This window comes from Orbicella faveolata, unplaced genomic scaffold (assembly GCF_042242905.1).
Source record: "Orbicella faveolata isolate gen_17 unplaced genomic scaffold, um_ofav_v1 contig_3, whole genome shotgun sequence".
NCBI lineage: Eukaryota > Metazoa > Cnidaria > Anthozoa > Scleractinia > Merulinidae > Orbicella > Orbicella faveolata.
Genome location: NW_028301558.1, coordinates 23,798,574 through 23,821,350, shown reverse-complemented (window position 1 = coordinate 23,821,350; position 22,777 = coordinate 23,798,574). Strand labels below are relative to the sequence as shown.

Below are 22,777 nucleotides of genomic sequence, written 5' to 3'. Positions count from 1 at the left end.
TGATGGTCACGCGCGACCGTTTGACGATTCCCCGTACGGCGGCACAACTCGGTTTGTATCGTTTTCCGTTTCCGCGCCCTCGACCTGGGGTGCGTATGAAGGTGGTTTCCATGGTAAACGTGTCGTCGGGGGTGAATTCTTCGTTGGAGTTGAGTTTGGCCGCGAGAGACTGGAGATAAGTGTCTAGTCTTTCACTCCCTTCTTCGAATTCGCGCACGGTGAAGGTGGTGGATTGAAAGGCGTGCGTGAAGGCACTGGACCGCATGGTGAAATGGACCGTGGAGTTGGGTGTCAGGGTAGGATCCTGAGCGATTTGTTGCTCGATGGATCGGTGAAGGGCGTGAGTCAATTCTTGACCTAGATTGTCCCTGGGAGTCACGTCTCTGCGTTGTCTGAGCGTGGCTTCGAATCGTTGTTTGTTGAAGAGATTTCTCCAGTTACGTCGAGCGCCTACGGGTCTTAATTCAAATTCTAGGAGTGGTCTTGTATTGCTACCACCTCCGGTTTGGATCATCACTCGGTCGAGAGCCGGATCAAAGATCCAGTCGTCATCGTCATCGTCGAAGAAGGCTTCGTCGTGGGTCCGTCTGTTCTGTGAAGACATGAATGAGACAAAATGTTACGAACATCGCTTTTTTATTTTTAAACAACATCATCGTCCTCAAAGGGACCGAACAGGGACGCTTTTTTACGTTCTAAGTTATGGAACACGTTTCTGAAACTGAATCCTAGATAGACTTTCTTTTTCCTGTTACTAAGGTTGATGTAATAACCATAGAAAGCCGTAAAATGAGATTTGCCTCTGTAATTTGATTTCGATGTATATTTCTGTTTTTTAATTTGTATGTGGCCGTAGCCCCATTGTCTTTTCAGTTCAGCATAATCTAAGATTCTTCTGTGAAGTCGACTCAATTGTTTATTGTTCCTTCGATCGCGTATGTGCTGCCAGGTTGCCAGGTCTAATACGTAACGCTGTATTTCTGGTGGTAGCCTGTCCCAGCGACTCTATAAATCATAATAGGTAGCGTGTTGTATTTGAGAAAAGGTAGGATAGCACCAGGTCTTTTCTATGGGGGCGCGACTCATGGCCTCTTTTATGGTGGGAGCTAAATACGTTTCTTGAGGTTTGTCGTAAATGTCAATGTAACAGCCAATTATTTTCGAATGTGTGAATCTGTATTCTTTCTTCTATTTTATACAACATGACGAATTACATCGAACTGTCACAATCTTAATGTGTCCTATGCCCCATTGTTCTTTCAGTTTGCCGTATTCTACTATTTCATTGAGATAACGTGACTTTTCGCTTCTTGTACGCTCGAATAGGATTTCATGCCTGACCAGACGCATGATGTAGTCCTGTAGTTCAGTGGGGAGACAATCCCAGTAACTCTGTGAACAAAGGCGTGGCAAAAAAGATGTCGTCAGTTGTCTAGGGAAGCCACGAACGTACTTAGATAGCACGGAGTGTGACAGATCTGACAGTGCAACTTCTCTTTGTTCACCCCCTGGCTCATCTGATCATCGAGTGCCCCGACGAAGCAATAGAAATGCACGTAGTAACGGCAGCACTTGGTACGACCGCAGGTTTCGGTTCTAAGGATGACTTTCTTACATAGGGTGCACGTTATACTCACTGCTTCATGTTGATCCATCTGTTGGTTCATCTCCTTGTCGGTCAGCTCCTCTGCCATGATTTTTTCAGCGCTCGATACAAGTCAAAAACTCAGAGTGCCGTGAACGGTTCGAGCCGATCTTTTTATACTTACGGTAAAACTGGATCCCAGGTTGCACTCGACCTGGTTCCATTCTCCGACCGTGAGGTGGGCGTGGTAGGGGGATACCCCCTATCCTCTGGGTCTGCCCTGTACACGTGATGTCGGCCTTTTTCGTTTTGATTGGTGCATGATTGACATAAAGCGAGGTGCACGCATTCGACGTTTTTTCAGTTTTGGTGATGTCGACTGAATCTGGGCGCAGCAGCCGCCGACCTCGAAGTCAGTCCCCCGAAGAATCACCGAGACGAGTACGTCGTCGGCGTCGTGCACGATCACACGATGACGATGAACCACCGAGACGTAGTCGTCGCCTTCGGGGTCAGATACCCGAAGAAACACCGATTCAACAAGTGTGTTTTATTTGTCAAAGAGATATTCACGTCGATTCTCTGGCATCGTGCCAACGTACTCCTTGCTGCGGTGTGTTCATGCATCGACGTTGCTACCAGGAGATGGAGAGACGGGTTATGACCTGTGGCAACTGCCGACGCGTGATCGACGATATTCAACCTGAGGTCGTGTTGGAAACCGACGAGGAACTCGAGGAAGATGATTATGAGGAGCCCCAGTTAACGGCAGGTGCGAATGATCGTTTAGTTAGAATGGATCGAGAGTTGGAGCGATATCGTAGTGAGGGTAGACCTAACCACTGCCATTGCGAGGGGTCGTACTTGTGGAATGATTTACCGTATGACTTGGACCCTGACGTTTGGCGACGTTATTATACCTTTCTCAGAAACTTCGTGACTCTGTATCGTGATCGAGACCTGTACATTCATGGTAGTGTGCGTCTCCCCGTGGAACCGACCCGAGAGGTCAGAGCTATTCTGTACCGTCTGTTCATTTACAACACCCCCTATTATACGTATAACTTGATCCGAATTCAAAGGTTCAGACTCTTCTTTAGACGCGTGGAGGGACAAAGGGATATTGCGATTCAACAGCTCTGTCTAGTACCTTTTCCTGGAGGCCCCTCGCTTTACCATGAGGACGGACTGTGGACCTGACACTGTTTTTATTTTTCATTCGCAGTGGACATTCAACGCAGATTGATTCACGATGCCCTTGGACATTTCAGAGACATTGGAAGACCCTTCGAGACGCACAATTCCTTGACGCGTTCGTGGGATCATTTGCCTTATCCCCTTCCTGTCACAGTGTGGTTCCAGTACTATCGCGAGATGGAGGACTTTGTGCGATCCACGGAGGGACGAAGTCCCATGTACATTCACGGCACCGTGTTCTTTCCCCTCAGTGTCATTTCGTACGATCATATACGCATGGAGGGGTATCGCATGTTTTATTTTAACACCCCTTTCAGAGTGTTCAATTTCACCTCCAGAATTAGGTTTAGGTTGTTATTCATATCTTCGTCGACGTTCGGGGACCAAATAAGGATGGAACGTTTGTTTGTGACATCGAATGCCTCGGATACTCTGTACCACAATGGCATGGTATGCGAGACTTGAAGAAGAAAACAAAGAGACTCTTTTTTGAAAAAACAACGAAGAGTGTGTAATTTAATGATTACAACAATAAAGTTTACAATTTCCAACGTTTCTTGGTTTGCATGATTTTCTTAACAATGCGTTCTGTCATGGTTTTACGTCCGGGTAATTTGTCAATGGCTTGGATCATCTTGGTGTCGGCTTTCCATTTGTCCTGTAAGTTCTTGGCCCTGGATTAGTCAATGTCGTGTTGTTTGGCCAGTCGGTCCAGACGGTTGATCCCCGGGTCTCCTCGCGCTAGACGTTTCTTCAGTTTGGTACCAGGTCCATGCACTGATAACCGGGCCAATGAAACTCGATCCCAGTCTTGCCCAACCATTTTTGGATGTCGATCCCATACCCTCGTTGACGACGCCGCCGGGTGCTTTTCCTCAGGGGTGGTGCTTTTTTCCTCTTCTTAATCCGAGTCATAGTCCAGTCCTTTTCTCCAGGGCTCGAAATCTTCCCACCCTGCTTGTAACTTTTCTGCGGCTGTCGGTTTGGCCTTCTTGTACTTCTTTGCCTTACCTTTGGGGCTGTAACCACCGTCGTCTATGTATTTCTCGGCGACACCGATGGATCTTAAGAAGCCTTTTTGCGCTTCGGACAAGACTTTCTTTTTGGATGATATTGGAGTTTTACCTAACGTGACTGGTTTGGGTGGAATGGTAGGTTTGGTGGTTTTCCACTCCTTTTTAAAACCTGACGTGGATGGTTTGGGAGTTTTCAGCTCCTTTTTAAAACCTGACGTGGAAGGTGTGGCGACTTCTTGCTTGATGATCACGGGAGTTCGTGCGGCGGGTGGTTGGTTGACTCCCTTGATGATCTGTTTCAAGAGAGTTTCGACGGGTGCGTCGACCATGCCTTCGGGTTCTGTCGTTCCCTGGTACGAGATGGGACCGCTTTTACCCGTCCGTATGCGTTTCACCAGTTTACCTTCCTCGGTGGCGATGGGTTTGGTCATCTTGACGGTCATGCTGTCCGGGATGCGTTTGTCGTTCAAGATGAGATGTTCTTCGGCGGCCAGACGTCCCGCTTTGTTCAACAAGGCATTCTGACTGATCTTACCCTTGTAATAATCTTGCAAACGATTGAATTCTTGAACGGGTACCATCATGACTTCGTTCATACCTGACTCAAGTTCGTGCCAGGAAACTCGGACAATTCTCTCAAGGCCGTCTCGTAACAGTCTTGCCAGTACCGTATGGATTCGTCTTTCTTTTCCAACTCGAGTTTGAGACTTTGAACGGTTTGCTTGCCTTTACCGCACTCCCTGCACAACTCGATGCACCCACCGGGCGGTGTGGTATCTCGTTTCGTTTGACAGGTTTGGCAGAAGTCACCGAACTTTAAAGCCATGTATTCTTGATACAGGTCGTGGTACCTCTTGTTCAAGTACTCGTACGAGTCTTTCCATCGGGCTTCGCGACGATTGGCGTCTTGCAACAACTGCACGAGTTTAGGAATGGTATTGGACTCTTCCTCTCTCGGCGGGAAATTGGGTATGACGTCGATCCCCTCCAGCGGGTAACCGTCTTCGCTGCGTCCTTTCACCGTACACAACATGCTTTGAAACAACCGTGTAAACCGCTCTAGAACCCCGCTCCGTTTTGGCTCAGGAGATGTTCTCTTTGACGCTTGAGGGAGTTTTTGCGTCTACACACTTCACGCAAAACCTTTTTATGTCTTTTCAGTTTCCCATAAGTCGTTGCGTTGATGGGGATCCTCTTTTTCAGCAAATTGAGAACCATCTCGCTGATGGCGTTGATCTGATCTTTGTCGGCGTATTGCAACATCCGTTGACGTTTGTTTCGATTGGCTTCTTTCAGGACGTGCGTCAAGAAATGACGTTGTCGTCGTAACCGCTTCATCGTGGACTTATGCGTACGAGTGGATTGGTGTGCTCTTTTTATTACATGATGCAGCAACCTGGGTTTCGTTTCCCGTAACCTTTGTGAACAACCCAAATGTTGAAACCTCGGGTACCTCCACGTCTCTTTTACTCTTGGTACTCGCGTTTGCGACTGGCCACCCCACGTTTGGCCTTTTGATGATCGACGGGTTTCCTGATGGCGTTTATCATATCCTTGGTGACCCTGAATCCCTGCTTGAAGTCCACGAGGATGGGAGCCACACCTCCCTTTTGAGTCTTTCTCCTCTTTTTGGTACGCGACGAGGCTTTTCTCTTAGCCATCCTTCCAACGTGCAGTCTCTTTTTTGTCTGAGTCCGAGTGGATGAGTCACATCTTTATACTTTTACCTAGCATTTTGAAAATCTGAGGTAAATTGAGCTTCGGAGAAATTTTGTTCGAGGCCCGTGCGACTCTCTTTGATTTTGATAGACCTCTAAGACTTTTGCTGAGACCTTTGATACACGTATCCAACCATTCCACCTCTCTGTATCGTTCTTCGTCTCCTCTTCCTCCGTGCTCGCATGGTGTCGAGTGAGGTGGACGCCGCCAATCCTCGTCCTTTTATTTCACATGATGGAGCAACGGAACTCTTCGCCTTTGTGTGGAATTTTTTCGCCTCGTCTCATCCGTTCCATCATCCTTCTGGTATGCGCCCGTTCTTGTCTTTCTCTCAGGCTTCCGATGCCTTTGGTGATACTCCAAGCCGCCTTGGGTAAACCCGCCACCACACTGACAGCCCCTTCTCCCCTTTGGTACCGTCTTCTTTTAGTGGTGGTGGTTCTACGTCTTCTCGAAGACGCTTTCTTTCTCCTCGACCTCTTGGGCATGTTGGTTCTGAATGAAGATTATTACCACGATGTCATTTTTTTATAGCGGCACGTGATGAAATCGTATTTCGTAGTCTCGAACGTATCGGTCGTACGTGGGAGGTGTAAAATCCGTCACCACGTCGTCCAACGTTTGCATCTTGGTCAAAAACCCATCCAATTCCTCCACTCCACCCAGAGCGTAGTTCCTGAGTTCTGTCAGCGTCTTTTCGTTCGTCGTGTAAGCGAATTGGGCCATGTCCATCTTGAACGAATACTTCTTGAAATCGTTCCATCCTTTCAGTAAGGTGGCGAAAGCCGTCAATCCTACCACCGTGTACCCGTCTTTCCACACGGATCCCAAGACGATACTCACAGCCACAGTCAGTAAGGCCAGTCCGTTGAGAATGGCGTTGCACAATTTGTAGTAACCGAACATCTGCCTTCGACACCACCAATACCTGTGGTAGAAGGCGTACAAACCGTCCAAACGTTTCAGGGAATCCAAATCCACAACGGTGGTGAAAGGTTCATCCAATAAACAAACAGAAGTACTCATGACTCTTTTCTAACCAGTGCCAAACGTAGTCTGACTTTCTATCGGGACGTTCGATCCTTTTAGCTTGTTGCTCGTATTCCCAGATCTCGTCCTTGAAGGCGGTTTCCACGGATTGGTTCAGGATGTCCCGGACTTGTCTGTAACTATCGCACTCGTCCGCGATACGTTTCATGTCTTCGTGATCCATGCTGGTCGCATCCCAGTAGGAGCGAGAGCATCGGCATAGATGCAGGAAGTAGGGGAACCACTCGACTTCACTCCTCAACATCTTGATTCGAATGGTTTTTCATCGGCGAGGGGGTCGTCTTTTCTTAAGTCTCACAAGTCTTCGGATCCCGTGACCCACGCCTACTCCCGCAGCACCAATGGCAGCGGAGGTTCCAGCTCGTATTCCTGTTTTCACGGCGCGGCCACCCAACGCTTTGGCCAATCCCAACGCAGCTCCTTTGCCAATGGGTAACATCGCAGACAAGGCATTTGCAAGAGCACCGCCCCATTGCTTTCTCCTTTTCTGTCGACGACGGCGTCTTCTCATGGTTGTTCTCAGTTACGTACACTGGTCGAATTGCGTGTGACGGTAGGGCGTTGTCCGTTTTTATAGGTAGTCGTGATCGTGTTGGTGGTCGTGATGCCTGCAATGCGACGACCCGCGACCGTCTGTTGTTGTTGGCGCAAAATCTCTTCCAATTGTTGCTGCATCTGGGCTTGGTCGAGAACACGGTCTCCTCGCCTCCTTCTTCTTCCTCCTCGACCCGATCGAATCGACGAAGGAGGTGTGGAGTCACTACCACTTCCACCTCCGCCTCCGCCTCCACCTCCACCTCCACCTCCACCTCCGCCTCCGCCTCCGCCTCCGCCTCCGCCTCTACCTCTGCCTCTGCGTCTTCCACCGCTACCACTAGCGCTACTTCTTCTGCGGCTGCCGGAATCACTGGGAGACGTCGGCGTATTTTGACGTGGGACGCGTCTCGGTCGTTTCCCTCCTCGAACGGCTCGTGCCAAAGGTGTGGCGTCTGTTATCCGGGGTGCACCGACACCCGCTGTGACGTTGGAGCGCGAGGGCCCTGGGCCAGCGCTACCGACACGCACCGGGACGTTGGTCTGTGATGCACCCGCGCCAGGAGTGCCTACTCCGACGGGCGAGACATTTGGCAGGGGCGGTGTCGCCAGTGACGATAGCGGTGAGAGAGCGTTCAGACTCACACCTACACCCGCTGCAGGCGGAATCGGAGTACTCGTTCGATTCGGTGACCCCCAAGGCGAATAATCGTCCAGAGCCGAGAAGTTGAAATCGTCACTACCATAAGAACTCATTTTTATCCCTTCCCCTCTCTCTTTCTATCTTCTTCTGAGCGAGTTCTCGTTGTTTATGAACCAAATAATCGAAACCCTCCCCATTATATGCTTTCACGATGAACCGCACTTGACGGTAACTCTCACATTCTGCGACCTGTCTCATAGGTTCGTAGTCCAGCTCATTGGGGTTCATGATGTGATGGAGCCTGTTTTTACACAGGTGAATGAACAGCGGAAACCACCCGACTTCGCTCCTCAACATGACGGTGTCGCAAACTGATGGCATCGTACGAAGCCTTCGTCTTTTAACACATGGCTGAGGACGCGTTGATCGTCCTGACTGGCTGGATGAAGATCCAATAGCATGTATCCGTAAGGTCGATCGGTGACCTTTCGAAACGTGTCCAACACTTCCTGCCATTGCGTGGGAAACGATTGCAGTAGTAGATTTCGTATCCCCAACTGATCCCGAGGGTTCTTGAAAGCCGCGATGTAATGAGCGTTGCGGGAAATGGTCTTGGCGAATTTTCCGTTAGGGAATAGATTCTGACACAAGTAAAGCACCGTGATGTTCCGATGATGCGAATGTTTGGTGAAGAGATCCAACACGCGCTTGTCGTTACCACCCTCGTCCATCAGATCGTCCAAGACCAACACACCCCCTCCAGGAAACCATCGGGGTAACTGTTCGCTTTCGGGGATGCCTTCGTAAAACTTGACCCCACCCTTCTTCAGCTTTTGGAAACCATCTTGCCATGATCCGTAGCAGTAATGAATACTCTTCGGTTTTTGTTGGAACAAGTCGCCGTTCTCCAAGAGCAGTTTGGTGGTGAACACCGTCTTGCCGCACCCAGACGGACCCGCTATCAACAAACTCGAAGGAGTGTGAAATTGAAACGCTTTGCGTCGTTCCATGATCTTGAAATGATCCAGGGTCTCGAGACGCTCCGTTTTTATCCGAACAACTTGGCCAATGGGGTCTTGACGGCAGGGATGCGTTTCATCAGACTCAAGAGGGTGACCCTACGATTGAAACAGATGGGTTTTTTCTTGGCACGACTCTTGGCAGGGGCTCTCCGGCGTTTCGCAAATTTTCCCACTTGGAATTTCCTGGCGTACCACGCTTTTCCCCTCTTGATCTTGGTCATGGCTCTCTTGGCAGCGGCTCTCTTGGGACGCTTGGCAGGCGCCGATCTCCTTTTTCGAGGTTTCTTCGCGAATTTACTCAAATCTCCGAACCTGTCCTCGTACCAATGCCTCTTTTTCATTCTTCTTTTCCTGTCTTCTTTCTCTGAAAGCCCCGGCATGGTGGTCGCTCTCTTGCGTTTCCTACGGGTGGTCACAGTAGCTGGTAATTCACCGGTGTGAAAGACACTCGTTGGAGCGATTTGTCTTCTTGCTGGTTGAAGTATTTTAAGATCGAGCCGTCTTTTCGGCGGTTGGTTTTTCTTGAAATGAGCCGCACTGGGTTGAGGTGTTTTTTTACCAGATTTTCCGTAGCGTTTTTCTAACCTGGCTATGACGTCGTCCAAGTGTCTATGCCCTCGAAACTGAAGATCCATGAAGTGTCTTGTTTTGTAGGGAACTCCATAATGAACGATTTGGGTTTCCGCCGCACCTTTTTATGCATTCGCAAAGTGACGCAACATCCTTCCCTCAAAAATGAACACTTTTTTTATTCGAACAGCTTACTTTATAACAAATGACGCACTCCTCTGGAGGAACCGCACGTGTCCTGGTGACACGGGGTTTTACAAATCTTGCGCCAGGCCAACTCGTCCACGATCAAACGTTCTAACATGTGTCCTACTTTACGATCGTTCTCCACAAACTCGTTTTTCTTAAAACGATTCAAGAAATCGTTCATGTCACGACCTTCGGCTCGGTCGATCAGGAACATCAGGGCGTAGCCGCCGCAACTCTGACTGAACAGGGACTGTAGACTCCTGCCGTTGTGAATCTGGTACTTGAAATGACGGTCCAACCATTCTTGGATCGGTTCGGCTGTTCCGTACGCGTCCAACGGTAGACTGTAACTGTCCAGTATCTCGCACTTGTTCTTGTCGGCCCACAAAGCGATCCAATGCACGCCCGGTTTATCGTGAGGGTCCGTGTTCACGATGTAAACGGTCGGTCCTTCTTGAGGTACTGTCCTTGGAAGCCGATCGCAAGGTACCGTGCCGAAAAATACACAGCGAAGTGACGGATTCGTCCGTGCCAAATGATCCAATTGTATATTATTCAAGGCTACTTTCTCCATTTTTTTCTTCTTCTCATTGGTACACGTCGTAGATGACGACTCGGTTCTCGTTGATCTCCAGCAAGTTCTCGAATTCGCCGTACAACAAGATAGTCAGGTTTTCTCCGGGTTGCCTCCAAAATCGATCACCAGACGCAGTTCACCTTCTTGCTTGGGGTTCAACACTGGACTGTCCAAACATCCATTGGCCGTGTTGTCAAATACGAACATGTTGCATCTCTTGCCGTTCCCCCAATCCACTTTTCTGACCATGTTTCCTTTTCCCCTGCACAAAGCTCCTGAGGCTTGGAGGAATCTGTAGTAGCCTTTACTGTCCCCATCGTATTGGAGTTCTAGGGTCTCGTAGGGGTACTCTTCACCTCTCACCAATTGTTTGATGGAAGCCAGATTGAATTTTCCAAAATTGAACGGACTCTCTGTGATGGTTCCGTTGAAGGCAGCTTGTTTCAACAACAACACCACTAACCGATTAGGTAGCTTATTGTGGAAAGGATTGCTGCACTCAAAGTGACGATTGTCGTTGGGGTGCGAGTAAGTGCGAATTTCCCCTCTCACCGTGGGGTAAGTGGCCACTCTTCCACCTTTCAGGCTGGTCATGATCTTTCGGTACAACGAGGGAGTCACTCTCACTTGAGACAGGAACAATCTCACTTTCACGTCGGCTTCAGTCAGTCTCAGAGTACTGGCACCGGCCCATCGGACGGTCCACAGGGCTGGGGTATTGAAGTACATGTCAATCTGGATCTGCACGCCAGGTAACAGTAATTTGCTGAGATGAAACACTTCCAGGAAAGGTTTGAACCTCAAAGTCACGGCCTCTCCATCCAGAAACTGGAGTCGACCCTGTACTAGTTTCTTGAGATCTTGGGGTAAAGCTTTGTAATCGTCGTGAGTCGTATCCAGCTTATTGGCAGTCAATTCATCGCCATCTCCGTCATCGGGTACACCGAGACAGTTGTACCAACCCCTAGGTGTCAGGATCGATTCACCGTCGTCTCGGTCGTGGTTCAACAGTGTCTCGATGTAGGCTTTGAAGTGGTAAGTATCCGTCTGGGGCTGACGAGAGTACCATTCAATCTCACATTGATCTGTTTGAAGAGTGTGTGGGCCAGATTATTGGCGAGTCCCATGATATCCGCTGTCAGCAGATTCGTAGCGTCACTTTTCTTGACGGTCAATTCCACCTCGAAGAAACTCTCGTTCAAGTCGATGAAGTCTTCTTGAGGATCGACTTGGAAGGTCACTGGATTGATCCCCGTATTGAACGGGTTGATTCTCACCAAACGTCGAGACGACATGCTGACGTCTGTGGGAGGGGTACTGAACATGTTCAGACGAGGGTTACGAACCCCCGCCGACCGGGCATGAGCCACGAGGTCGGTCATCGTCTACGTCGTCGTCGTCTTCGTCTCCTTCTCAGGGCTGACTGCACCCAACGATAGTTCGGACGTTTTGATCGTGATGGGAAGATCGATCCGCCTTTATACGTTCGTCGTATTGGGATAAGTCTCACGCGCCTCGAGTAAATGGGATTCATACTCCAAATAGGTCTTTTCTCACTTTTTTCGCCAACGCCCGTTTGATCTCTTGCGTCGCTTTACGTTTCACGGCTCGGGTCGCTCCTCTCTTGACCCCGGCGAGTCCTCCTCTCCAATTGGGCTTTCCTCCCTTGCCACCCGAATTTAAACCTTTCAGACCTTCCGTGGCCGCCTCGGTGATAAAGTCTCGGAGAACGCCGGAACCTCGTTTCTTGACACCTCTCCAAGCCATGCCGAATCCGTCTCCAGATTGCTTCATTTTGTCGGGATGAAACCGTACCAGCGTTCCACCGATCATTCTTTCTTAAAGTGTAACGTCGTGATCGTATTGCCGTCTCCAAAACTCACCAGTTCTCCAGTTGTCTCAGCCACTTGCACCTCTATTATGTCAATGACGTCTTTGCGCACGGGAATATATTGAATGTGGTAAGGCTCGAAATACTGGACACCCGCACCTCTTCGAATCAAGTTGACCTCTCTCAGTAAATCCGTGACTTGATTTCCCACCACGCTACTTCCACCCACGTCAGAGTAGACGAACAAGGAACGCGAACTGTTTCCCACCACCACCTCGAAAGCCTTGTTCAGGTTCAGAAAACGCCAATTGCAATAGATGCTGAGTTTTAAAAAATCTCCATGTCCTCCTTTATCGGCGATGACAGCCCAAAAGACAGGTGCTCCGTCAGCGTCATGTACGTCCCCGACGACGCTAATGTCCGGAATGACATCGTCAAAAAATTCGATCTGCAAGTTAGGTCCCAGATCGTAACCACTGCCGTTCTTTTCGAGCCATCCCATTTTACAAGCCAGTTCAACATTGACGTGGAATGCAGGGAAATGCACGATCGGACGAAAGATGTTTTTGTTGTCCGTGACCAGGTCTTCGCCTTCCCACCTTAACAAGACGTAGCTTCTCTTCCCATCATTCGTGACATATTTGGCTCCAAATTTGGGTCCAGATTGTTTGAAGACGCGTTGTCCATCGAAATAGGCGATCATGGATTTCATGAGTCCAATACCGTCCACGTTGTGAAACACCTCTTTGAGGTCATCCGTGTCGAAGTAAGCTTCTCCATACGTGTAGTAACTACTCGATTCTACGCGTCTCCATGCGGAAAAGGACAAGATGGTTTTATCCTCAGAAGCTTCCATTCAGGCGTATGGGGCGGGGTAACCTGATCTTGAAATGGTTCGCCTTGTTGTCCGGGAACTCGTTCTTACTACTGTGACTGGGTAAGCTGACGTAAAAATCACTCATCCTTTTTTGAAATGCAACGTGATCGTGGTCACGCCCGACGCAAAGTCCACCAGTCGTCCGTCGTTCTCAGACACCTGCGTCTCGACAATGTCCAAAAAGGTCGTGCGCACCGGTAGATATAGGATGTGTCTCGGTTGAAGGTCGACCACGTCCGGATCGTAACGAACCTGTTTCAACATGTCCGTGACTTGATTCCCCGTCACCATACTCTGTCCCACATTCGAATACACGAACAAGGAACGACGCTCGTGACCGAACGCTTCCTCGTAACTGCGATCCAGGTCCGTGAAAACCCAATTGATGAAACAACTCAAATGTAATGTGTCCGGGTCGATCTTGTAAAATAGTTCGTCCCCGTCATTCTGGGCTATGATCAAGTCCGTGGCCGTGGGTACGACCTCCGTGGGAAATTCTTTCCTCAAGTGAGGTCCCAAGACGTAACCCGGTTGACCGTTTTGCAATGTTCCCATCTTGACCCATTTCATCTTCTTGGCCAATTCGATGCCGATGGACATTTGGGGATAGACGCGTTTACCGTTGATCAGGAGGCTGATGCACGTTCTCGAGTTGTCGAGGACGCATTCTCCATTCTCGGCCCGATGTATGACCGTGTACAGCAATTCGGTGGGATCGTCGGCTTTGCTCTTTTTCTTGTACATGGTCACGTCGACATCCGTTCGATCTCTCAACCTACGCATGTATCGATCTCGTATCGCGTTCAGCAACTCGGTACCGGTCCTCGGCGTGAATTCCAAATCGCCCTCTCTCGTCACTCCAGCGACCCGGGTGTATATGTTTCTAGACGTGTTCACCATATCGATCCACCAGATTTCAAACAGAAGAGAATCCTTCAAACCCATCTTACTCACCGCGGACGGAAACGAGAGGTCGCTGATACCCACTTTCCAGCCCGACTCTCTCAACTGTAACGGGTTCGGCAGACGGTTCTTGAAACTGTGGGCCTTGTTGTCCGGGAACTCGCTCGTGCTGGCATTGCTCATCAGTTGCACGTAAAAGTCGTCGGCAGACTCATTCATACTTAAAGTGTAATGTCACCGACGTCACGCCCGACGCAAAGTCCACCAAGCGTCCGTCGTTCTCGGCCAATTGCACCTCCACTATATCCAAAACGTTGCTGCGCACAGGTTTATATTGAATCTGAGTCGGTTCGTACGTCACCTTGGCAGGGTCGTGAGGTACTTCTCTCAATAGGTCCGTCACGCGATTCCCTGTGATCGTGCTGCGACCTACGTTCGAATACAAGTACATGGGCGGGCGAATACTCTGACTGACTTTGACGTCACCACCATAGTGCTGATCGTAGAGCTCGTCCAGATAGTCAAAGCGCCAATTGCAATAGGGACTGAGCTGTAAGGACCCATCGTCCGTGATGTTCCAAAAATTCGTTGAATGCGCGTTGTGTTGATCCTTCCAATCGAGTTTGAAAGCGGGCACTACATCGTCTTTGAAGAATTTAATCACGTGATGACTCAATTTGTAATCGGCAATTCCAGTCTTTTCCACCCACTTGAGTTTCTTGACCAATTCAGGGCCAAACCAGATTTTGGGACGCAGTCTCACCGTGTCACTACTAATTTCATCGACGAAGGTATCCGTATTGTCGATAATCAGAGTCACCTTCCCAACGAAACACAGCGTAGTACTTTTTACCGTCATGAGTTCGTAGACTTTCTTTTTCACGTTCCATGAAGTGCGTCAGACGATCTTGGTAACGACCTATCAAGTATCGCATGAGAGATTTCCCACTCGTGACTTTGACTCGGTCCTCGTGCAGCTCAGACCCCCTGATGGTAAAAGTGTTACGGTAGGGTCGCGGATACCATTTACCATCGGAACTCAGTACGAAACTTTCCGTACTCCATTTAAATTCCAACAGGGTGTCGTCATCTTCCAATAGGTGCGGTCTGTGAGGCAGCTGTGTATAACGTCGAGGGGGTGGAGGCGGATAAGAAACACTACTCAAACCCACTTTCCATTCCTTGTCGGACTCAAACAGGAGCGGGTAAGGCAGACGATTCTTGAAACTGTTGGCCTTGTTGTCCGGGAACTCGTTCGTGCTGGCATTGCTCATCAGTTGCACGTAAAAGTCTTTCATTTTTTTGTCTTTGGCTTTTTTGTCACGTACAAGCCTTTTTTATCCACCCAACTGTCGTACTTGACTGGCCAACCTTTCCAACGCACCAAGACTTTATCCCCTTTCCGTTTGACGATCTTGTCGATGCGGAACAGATCGTCGTCTTTCACGGACACCTTTTGCAAATCTTGCGCGTAAAACGTACCTTCGACCGACGTCCCATCCCATTCTTCCACTTTGTACGTGGGGACCTTACCAGGACGCACCCTGCGTATCACAAACACCTCTTCGGTCCAACCGGGTAAATACCCTTTCTTGAACTGTCGGAACTTCTTGTTCAGTCTCACACGATCCCCGACTTCCAGTGAAGGTCGTCTCGATTTTTTTCCCTTTTTACCGTAAAGAGTCTCCCACACATCCTCGCTATTGCCTAAAGTCACTTGATCCGGAGCCATCTTGATACTGCGATGATACGATCGATTGTACCCTTGGACCAGATCTTGTAACACGGGCACAAACTTCATCGTATTCTTCACGGTGAAGTATCGGTACAAACGTTCCTTCAGGGTCCGATTGAACCGTTCCACCACACTGGATTTCGTATCATTACGAGTCGAAAAATGATGAATGCCTTTCTGCTTCATCAAATCCTGAAACGTCTTGTTGTAGAATTCCTTCCCGTCGTCCGTCTGAAGATTGATGGGTTTTCTACCTCCTTTCAAGATCTTAGACATGGCTTCCGTCACCGCTTTACCCGTCTTGCTCTTCAAGGGTTGGACCCAGGCGTGCTTGGAAAACACGTCCACCACCGTCAAGAGATAACGATACCCTCGATTGTACTTCGAGATATTGATCACCTCGATCAGGTCGGCCGTCCACTGCTCGTCGATTCCGAACACCACCACCGGGACCGTGGGAAACCGACGACGTCTGGGTTTGTGCAATGTGTACCTCAAATCCCGTTGCAGGACCTCGCGAGCACGTCGCACCGAGATCTTATTGGCCTTGGCGAATCGCGTCAGACCACCCAGACTACCGGGTCTAGAAGGATCCCGATACCGTCCCAGTAACGTTCCGGTCGAAAGCGGCTTCTTCTTTTGACCTTTCTTCATAGTCGATAAAGTTTGTAAACGCACTGTCTCCACAACTCGAAACGCTGCTCACGTACCTCGAGATACTTCTTAAATGAATCGGGTTGCTGTTTCAACCACAAGATATAAACGACAAAACGCATCACGTTGGGTTCGACGTCGGTATAGTCAAACACCTCCAAGGGCGAATCACTGAAATGGTGAGGGATGGGTTCAGCTTTACCGTATCGCTCGTAGACTCTAGCGCACTTGGAACACAAGGTTGTCCAACACCATCGATCGGCCATGGTCTCACACACTCTCGAGATCAACCAACTCAAGGCATGAGACATAATGATTTGAACCCAATTTTTTATTTCAACTTTCTTATATGTACAAAAACGTCGTGCCTGATTGGTTCTTACGAAAAAACAGATCTGATTGGCTAAACGAAAAAGAAGGCAAAAAAGACTAGTCTGAATCTGAAAAGTATCGAACATATTCCGAGTTCTTACATTCTAGACCATACTCATTATCGCAGTCTTCCTCATAGGTATCAATGGCATAATATCTACAATTTCTCCAACAACAATCCCCTTTACCGGGTCTCCACTTCAGGGCTTCCTCCTCGTCCCCATTCACATAGAATGCTTCTCGCATACTCTCTCTACACTCCTCACATAGGTCATCCTCCTCAGCTTCTAGGGCACGAAAGAAAAACCGATCCTTCCACAGATCCCGCTGACGCATGACATCATAGATCAACTCTTCCAACTTCAGACACGTTTCCTTGTGAGCGCACCTGTTGAAAGTCAGTATCTCCTCCACCCTGGGACTCTTGTCTGACTCCAGCACCCGTCGTGATATGTCTAGAGCGAACCGCAAGGGTTCAAACAGATCACGTATGGCATCGCTCATCATGTACGTGAGGTTATCCGTGGCGATCAAACAGGAACGCTCTGCGTCCAGGGCAGGATCCCGACAATGAATGAATTTGAATTGACCGCTACCACTTCTGTACATCACGCGACACCACTCACCACAGAACAAATACACCTTTTCGTTCCTCTTCATCATCTCCAAAATCGTACCACCCCAGTCAGGACGACGTCTCATCAAGAGCTCAAAAGACCACAGACAATCGGGTATTTGACCTAACGGTTCGAAGAGATTGTCAAAAATGTACATGTCCACTTTTGCATCCGGAATGGCATCGAGATCTCTTAAAGTGTGTACCTTCTGATCCACGATCTGCTTCACTAGGTCCCGAATCTGGTTCGAGTTGCTATAGTAAGTCATCTTGCCTCGTCAAACCTCTTTCTTCCTAGATACGACAATTCAGGATGGTGCTTCGGGTCTCCCCAGTCAGTCAGGTGTCTTCGAAGTCTAGAGAACAAGAGATCAACAACGTGCAATTCCAAGTTAATTATCCTCGTATAGGGTGACTTCTTGCCTTCTTTTTCGATTATATCCAAATTGTCAGAAGCTAGATTCAAATATCGTCTCAGATCTTCAATGATCTCTTCAAAGTCTCTGTCATCCAAAATCCTATGAGTCATCACCGCGTCAAGAGCAAGTCGAGAATGATTCACTGCGTCAAACGGGCTCCTTTTATACCCGCGCCGTGGATCCACTTTCACTCCGTACTTTCACGGATCACGCGCCAATTTTCAGATCCACCAATCGAAACGAAGACCGTCACATGATCCCATCACACCACACGTCACCGATTGGTCGTAAAAAACGTCCATAAAGTCGAACCACGCATTCCATCACGAGTCACTTTTCAGCAGTCGTCATGGATTCACACGTCGAACCCGACAGGAAAAAGAAAAAATCGTCCAAAAAGAAGGAGGCACGTAAGAAACTGAAACTGGTCCTACCCAAGAGAGTGGAAGGAGAAGGTAAACTACAATCCACCTTAGATGGATGGTTATTCAAAAAACCTCGTGCCAGACTACGTTTCAACGAACGCGTCCTCTTCAAAGAGATCACACCGGACTCTGTCAGTTGGACCACCGTCCCTCTCAAAGGCTTCTCGCAGCCATGGAGCGTCTTTTCGATCAAACGACAGGAAGTCAAAAGCCAAATGAGAAGTAACTATTACAGGCGAAGGCAAAGACTGACCGCCAAAAACGTGCGAAAAACCACACACATCCTAAAAACCATGCTACGTGAAAACACCTTTTTGGGATACTAACTCAATCTCTATCTTCCTCATATAGACTCAAAGCTACCTGCCATTCAAGGCGGATGCCTGACCGTGATAGGAGAATCACCTCCTCAAACCATTCAAGTCCTGGAACCCATAGCACTCGACAAATTCAAGAAAGTCAACCTCGTAGAATTACCACCTGAAGTGGACGACCAAGGAGAATTCACCGAGGTACAAGTGTTGCAGGAATTCGACCCCGATCAGTTCCTGAACCAACTGAAAACACAAGATCCCACCTGCCCACGTTGCATGGTACCCATGGAATTCGGAAGAGTGCTAACACCCGAAGGCGGTACCTGGTGGGAGTATTACCGATGCCCCTCTTCCAGATTCTACACCAAGTGTTATGTGACCTGTGGCGCTAAAGAGGTGAGCGCCTACCTGAGACGCGTCGAAGAACAGACCCACCCCTGCTACAGGAACATCGACCCAGCTCGTTTCCGATGTCTATGCAACAAGTCCCTGGTCTTAGCCACCTCCCACTCCCAGTCCAACCCGGACAGGCTCTATCTCAAGTGTCCCAAGCGTAACTGCAAGTTCTTCCAATGGATCGACAAATCCCCGCGAGGGGTCGCCCAAGACATACTGATTCATGGACAGAACCCAAACTAAGAAACACACAGACACAGTTTTTTGTAAAAAACACACTCTGACATTTTATTTTTCATATTTACACGTTGGGTAATCTATCTTTCGCATCGATCATCGCTCGCATTGTGTTCTGATTACATTTGTTAAATGTGCTGTAATAAAAATTGATTTCATTGACATAACGTCGCACAGTGTTCTTTTGTCTCTGAGTCCACGTGGACTGAAAAGGCTCGAAACCGTAGCACAACATAAGTCTGTGAAACGTGATCCGGTCCACGGGCGGCTTCACTTTCACGTCCCATACAAGGTTCTTGCGAATAGCACGGATCGCGTTGAATAAGGTTCTACTGAAACACCTCTCGATGCTACGGTACTGGTACCGACTTCGTGTCCAGTTCTCACGCTGCTCGTCCATAAAGAACAACACCTGGTGTAACATCACCTCGAGCTGGCTCGAATCCCGAAACCTTGTCAACCACCGACGGCCCGCCAACAAATCCCGGATGGGTAAATTCATGCTCTCGTAAAACCGGGTCCAGACCTCGTCCATTCGATCGATTGCCTCCTCGTAAGTGACCTCGGGCTTTCTCGGTCTGAAATCGTTTTGAATATATCTGTCCCTCAAGGCCATGGTAGCGCTCAATACAAGTTAAAAACTCAGAGTGAAGAGCGGACGATGCTGATTCGCTTTATGCAGATCCGTCCAGCCAATCACAGATCAAGACGAAGTCACGTGTTAACACAGACCCAGGGGATAGGGGGTATCCCCCTACCACGCCCACTCACGGTCGGAGACTGGACACCATTATACCGTGTGTATAAAACAAACGAGTCGGACCGTTCACTTTCACTCTGAGTTTTTTCAGTCAAAGACTTGTATGAGCGCCCATTACAGAAGACTGTGGATACTATCGTTGCTGTGGCTTCTCAAAGTACCAAGTGAGTATGGAAGTATTAGAGCATTGTCATTCCGAGTTGACTGCCATGAGAAAGCGAGTGCGAGAGCGGATGAAGGACGGAGAAGAAACCCTTTTGTACAGGAATTTTTAGACATCGTCGGGGTAGCCCTGGACGAACTAGATCTTTTGTTCCTGGAAGAGAGGCTGGGGGTCGCTGACGAGGACGATATTAACGATTTAGTAATCCATGTAGACTGGGCCCACAACACTTACCATCGACTATTTCAATTCTAGACATGGAATCCACCTCCTGTTATGTATGCAAACAAACCAGACCATGCTGCCGCCTACCGCTCCTAGAGTTGGGTAAACGTGGGACCCACGACAAACTCGTACGCGCACTCTCGGGACCGTTGAGAGAAGCCTGGGGACTAGGGTGCGTCTGGGCTACCTGTTGCGGAGCCATCTATGGCATGTATCCCAATTATGAGACCTCCCGTTACGAAGCCGTCTTCCTGGGGAACCATTATGAAGAAGCCCTGTCACGTGTCAATCATGTGAAATCTTTTTATGAAGACAAAATGGGCGCCGGTCATCAGGACTGTGCACATGTCCCACCCTGTAATAACAAGTGGAATGTCTAATAAAAAGTTGTTTTTGTTCCATTTTTCAGACTCCATGTCACGATTTCCTAAACCCCAATGTATATGGTGTAAGGAAGGATACACTTCCAATCACAGTATCCAAGACTACTTCCTGACACCGTGTTGCGACCAATTCTTTCACGGAAGCTGTAAATCCCTTCACACCTGGTGGTTGAAACCCTCCCAAAGACTCTGCCCTCATTGTAAAACCGTTAATTTCGGACTACCTCACCATGACATCCCCAAAACCAAGTCCTAAAGAGGTAAGCGCTTCGATAATGGTTAAGACGTTGAGTTGTGGCCTCAAAGACCCAGGTTCGATTCCTGGTCGGGGCATTCATTTTTCTTTTTTCATTTTCCATAGAGACCCCTGGCCTGTAAAATCTGTTTGGACGAACCCCACCCCGACGAAGATGTCATGCTCCTCTTCCTCACCCAACATTTTCCCTACCCATGGTACATGAGAAGAGACCTCTCCAAGGTCTGGCCCTTCGGACGCGTTTTCCAATCCTCCTCAGGCTTTCACGGAGAATTTCTCACCCCACAGACCATGATGCTATCCCTCGTGCACCTGGGAACCAATGACGTGCAAGCACTCAAGATGATGCAAAAAATCACACAACAAACCATGTACATTCTCTCATTAAAGGATCTTTATTAGTTACAGGCATGAATAAAAATTTTTTCACTCTGTGGGTGGTAGTGGTGCAATTTCTTCAATAAATGCTTGGTACGCCAACTCTTCTCTGTCGCCCCAACCGCTCTTCCACGCTTCCCATCCGGCCTCAAATCCATCCGGCAACTTCTCCAAACACACAGGGTCTTTAAACGATCTTGACTTGTCAGCAAGCATCTTTTCAGACAGGACTTTTCTGAACCTCAGCACCTCATCCGCCAGCTTCGTCACCTCTTTCCTCAGGAGGACATCCATAGCGTGAGAAACGGCGCTTTTCATTATCTTTCCAAAAATACCATCATGCACGGCATCCATCACTCTCGCTGCAAAATCCTCTTTCGACATGTCGTCTTCCAACTCCTCTTCAGGAACACTAATCACCCCCACATTCGTCTTGCTCTCCTCCGAAGCCATCTTCGCGTCACTGTGATCTCCAAACAACAATGCCAAACTCACCAACTCAACACCTTTTTATCCCATCCAAAACCCTCTCATTGGTTCTATTCGATCACACTCGATTTCATGCCTCCTTATTTGCGCATGGGCGAGCTGTGACGTCATCCAGAAACCGGTCACGTGACAAAACCCACTTTGGGCGCCATGTTTGCTCCACCAAGGGGTCATCTTGGATTTTAAGATTTAAGAGAATGTATGGGAAAAAAGTGGTCACGTGGTACGATCCCTGGCTCCTGATTGGTTACGGCCCCAATCAGCGCTATTTACTACTTTCAAAAAGTGTTACTGTGTTCATTTCACTGCAAACCAAGGCAATCAGGAGTTAGTTTAGACTCCCCGGGACTGGAAAATATCGCCCAAGTTCGGGGAAATCAAGCCGAATTTTGTCAAAATCACGATGCGCGTAAGGCGGTCTCAGGTACTCTTTCATTCTTAAAGTGAACCGGGGCTATATTTCGGCCTAGAAACTAGAAAGTGAAAGTTCAAAACGTTTTCCTGTGTTCATTTCACTGCAAAGCAAGGCCATCAGGAGTTAGTTTAGACTCCTCGGGACTGGAAAATATCGCCCAAGTTCGGGGAAATCGAGCCCAATTTTGTCAAAATCACGATGCGCGTAAGGCGGTCTCGGCTACTCTTTCATTCTTAAAGTGAACTGGGGCTATATTTCGGCCCAGAAGCTAGAAAGTGAAAGTTCAAAAAGTTTTGCTGTGTCCATTTCACCGCAAACCAAGCCACATCAGCAGATTGTTTACAGTGTCCGGGACATCAAAATATCCCCCAAGTTCCGGGAAATCGAGCCGAACTTTGTCAAAATCACGATGCGCGTAAAGCAGTCTCGGCTACTCTTTGAGTCTTAAAGTGACGTGGCTGTATATTTCGGCCCAGAAGCTCAAAAGTGAGCGTTCAAAAAGTTATGCTGTGCCCATTTCACTGCAAAGCAAGGCCGTCAAGAGTTAGTTTAGCGTCCCCAGGACAAGAAAATATGCCCCAAGGTCCGGGAAATTGAGCCGAGGTTGGTCAAAATCACGATGCCCCTAAAGTGGTCTCGGCTACTCTTTCAGTCTTAAAGTGAAGTGGGGCTATATTTCGGGCCAGAAGCTCGAAATTGAGCGTTCAAAAAGTTTTGCTGGGTCCATTTTACTGCAAAACAAGGCCATCGGCACCTAGTTTAGCGTCCAAGGGACTGGAAAATATCCCCCAAGTTCCCGGAAATCCACCCGAAGTTTGTCAAAATCA

At 48.7% G+C, this 22,777-nt stretch overlaps 7 protein-coding genes across 7 annotated transcripts; 1 reads left to right on the top strand and 6 right to left on the bottom strand.

Annotated features, from left to right (window-relative positions):
* Positions 1-1,586: 1,586 nt before the first annotated feature.
* Positions 1,587-3,227, top strand: LOC149106951 (uncharacterized). The gene has a single exon (XM_089298864.1). The coding sequence runs from the start codon at positions 1,958-1,960 to the stop codon at positions 2,783-2,785; it is 828 nt and encodes a 275-aa protein (XP_089154990.1). The 5' UTR covers positions 1,587-1,957; the 3' UTR covers positions 2,786-3,227.
* A 2,501-nt stretch (positions 3,228-5,728) lies between these two features.
* On the bottom strand, positions 5,729-6,546 carry LOC149106950 (uncharacterized). The gene has a single exon (XM_089298175.1). It carries the CDS (start codon positions 6,541-6,543, stop codon positions 6,046-6,048), a length of 498 nt encoding a protein of 165 aa, XP_089154301.1. The 5' UTR covers positions 6,544-6,546; the 3' UTR covers positions 5,729-6,045.
* A 540-nt stretch (positions 6,547-7,086) lies between these two features.
* Positions 7,087-7,866, bottom strand: LOC149106949 (uncharacterized). The gene has a single exon (XM_089298174.1). It carries the CDS (start codon positions 7,855-7,857, stop codon positions 7,087-7,089), a length of 771 nt encoding a protein of 256 aa, XP_089154300.1. The 5' UTR covers positions 7,858-7,866.
* A 179-nt stretch (positions 7,867-8,045) lies between these two features.
* On the bottom strand, positions 8,046-9,172 carry LOC149106948 (uncharacterized). The gene has a single exon (XM_089298641.1). The coding sequence runs from the start codon at positions 8,752-8,754 to the stop codon at positions 8,095-8,097; it is 660 nt and encodes a 219-aa protein (XP_089154767.1). The 5' UTR covers positions 8,755-9,172; the 3' UTR covers positions 8,046-8,094.
* Positions 9,173-12,792: 3,620 nt separating this feature from the next.
* Positions 12,793-13,912, bottom strand: LOC149106947 (uncharacterized). The gene has a single exon (XM_089298397.1). The coding sequence runs from the start codon at positions 13,894-13,896 to the stop codon at positions 12,892-12,894; it is 1,005 nt and encodes a 334-aa protein (XP_089154523.1). The 5' UTR covers positions 13,897-13,912; the 3' UTR covers positions 12,793-12,891.
* A 2,520-nt stretch (positions 13,913-16,432) lies between these two features.
* LOC149106946 (uncharacterized) lies at positions 16,433-17,495 on the bottom strand. Its single transcript, XM_089298617.1, has one exon. It carries the CDS (start codon positions 17,357-17,359, stop codon positions 16,532-16,534), a length of 828 nt encoding a protein of 275 aa, XP_089154743.1. The 5' UTR covers positions 17,360-17,495; the 3' UTR covers positions 16,433-16,531.
* Positions 17,496-21,081: 3,586 nt separating this feature from the next.
* LOC149106945 (uncharacterized) lies at positions 21,082-21,807 on the bottom strand. Its single transcript, XM_089298416.1, has one exon. It carries the CDS (start codon positions 21,497-21,499, stop codon positions 21,095-21,097), a length of 405 nt encoding a protein of 134 aa, XP_089154542.1. The 5' UTR covers positions 21,500-21,807; the 3' UTR covers positions 21,082-21,094.
* Between the last annotated feature and the right edge of the window lie 970 nt (positions 21,808-22,777).

Excerpts from the sequence above, each read along its gene's own strand:
- LOC149106945 (XM_089298416.1), bottom strand. The coding sequence starts at position 21,499 with ATGGCTTCGGAGGAGAGCAAGACGAATGTGGGGGTGATTAGTGTTCCT.
- LOC149106948 (XM_089298641.1), bottom strand. The coding sequence starts at position 8,754 with ATGGAACGACGCAAAGCGTTTCAATTTCACACTCCTTCGAGTTTGTTG.
- LOC149106949 (XM_089298174.1), bottom strand. The coding sequence starts at position 7,857 with ATGAGTTCTTATGGTAGTGACGATTTCAACTTCTCGGCTCTGGACGAT.
- LOC149106951 (XM_089298864.1), top strand. The coding sequence starts at position 1,958 with ATGTCGACTGAATCTGGGCGCAGCAGCCGCCGACCTCGAAGTCAGTCC.
- LOC149106950 (XM_089298175.1), bottom strand. The coding sequence starts at position 6,543 with ATGAGTACTTCTGTTTGTTTATTGGATGAACCTTTCACCACCGTTGTG.
- LOC149106946 (XM_089298617.1), bottom strand. The coding sequence starts at position 17,359 with ATGACTTACTATAGCAACTCGAACCAGATTCGGGACCTAGTGAAGCAG.
- LOC149106947 (XM_089298397.1), bottom strand. The coding sequence starts at position 13,896 with ATGAGCAATGCCAGCACGAGCGAGTTCCCGGACAACAAGGCCCACAGT.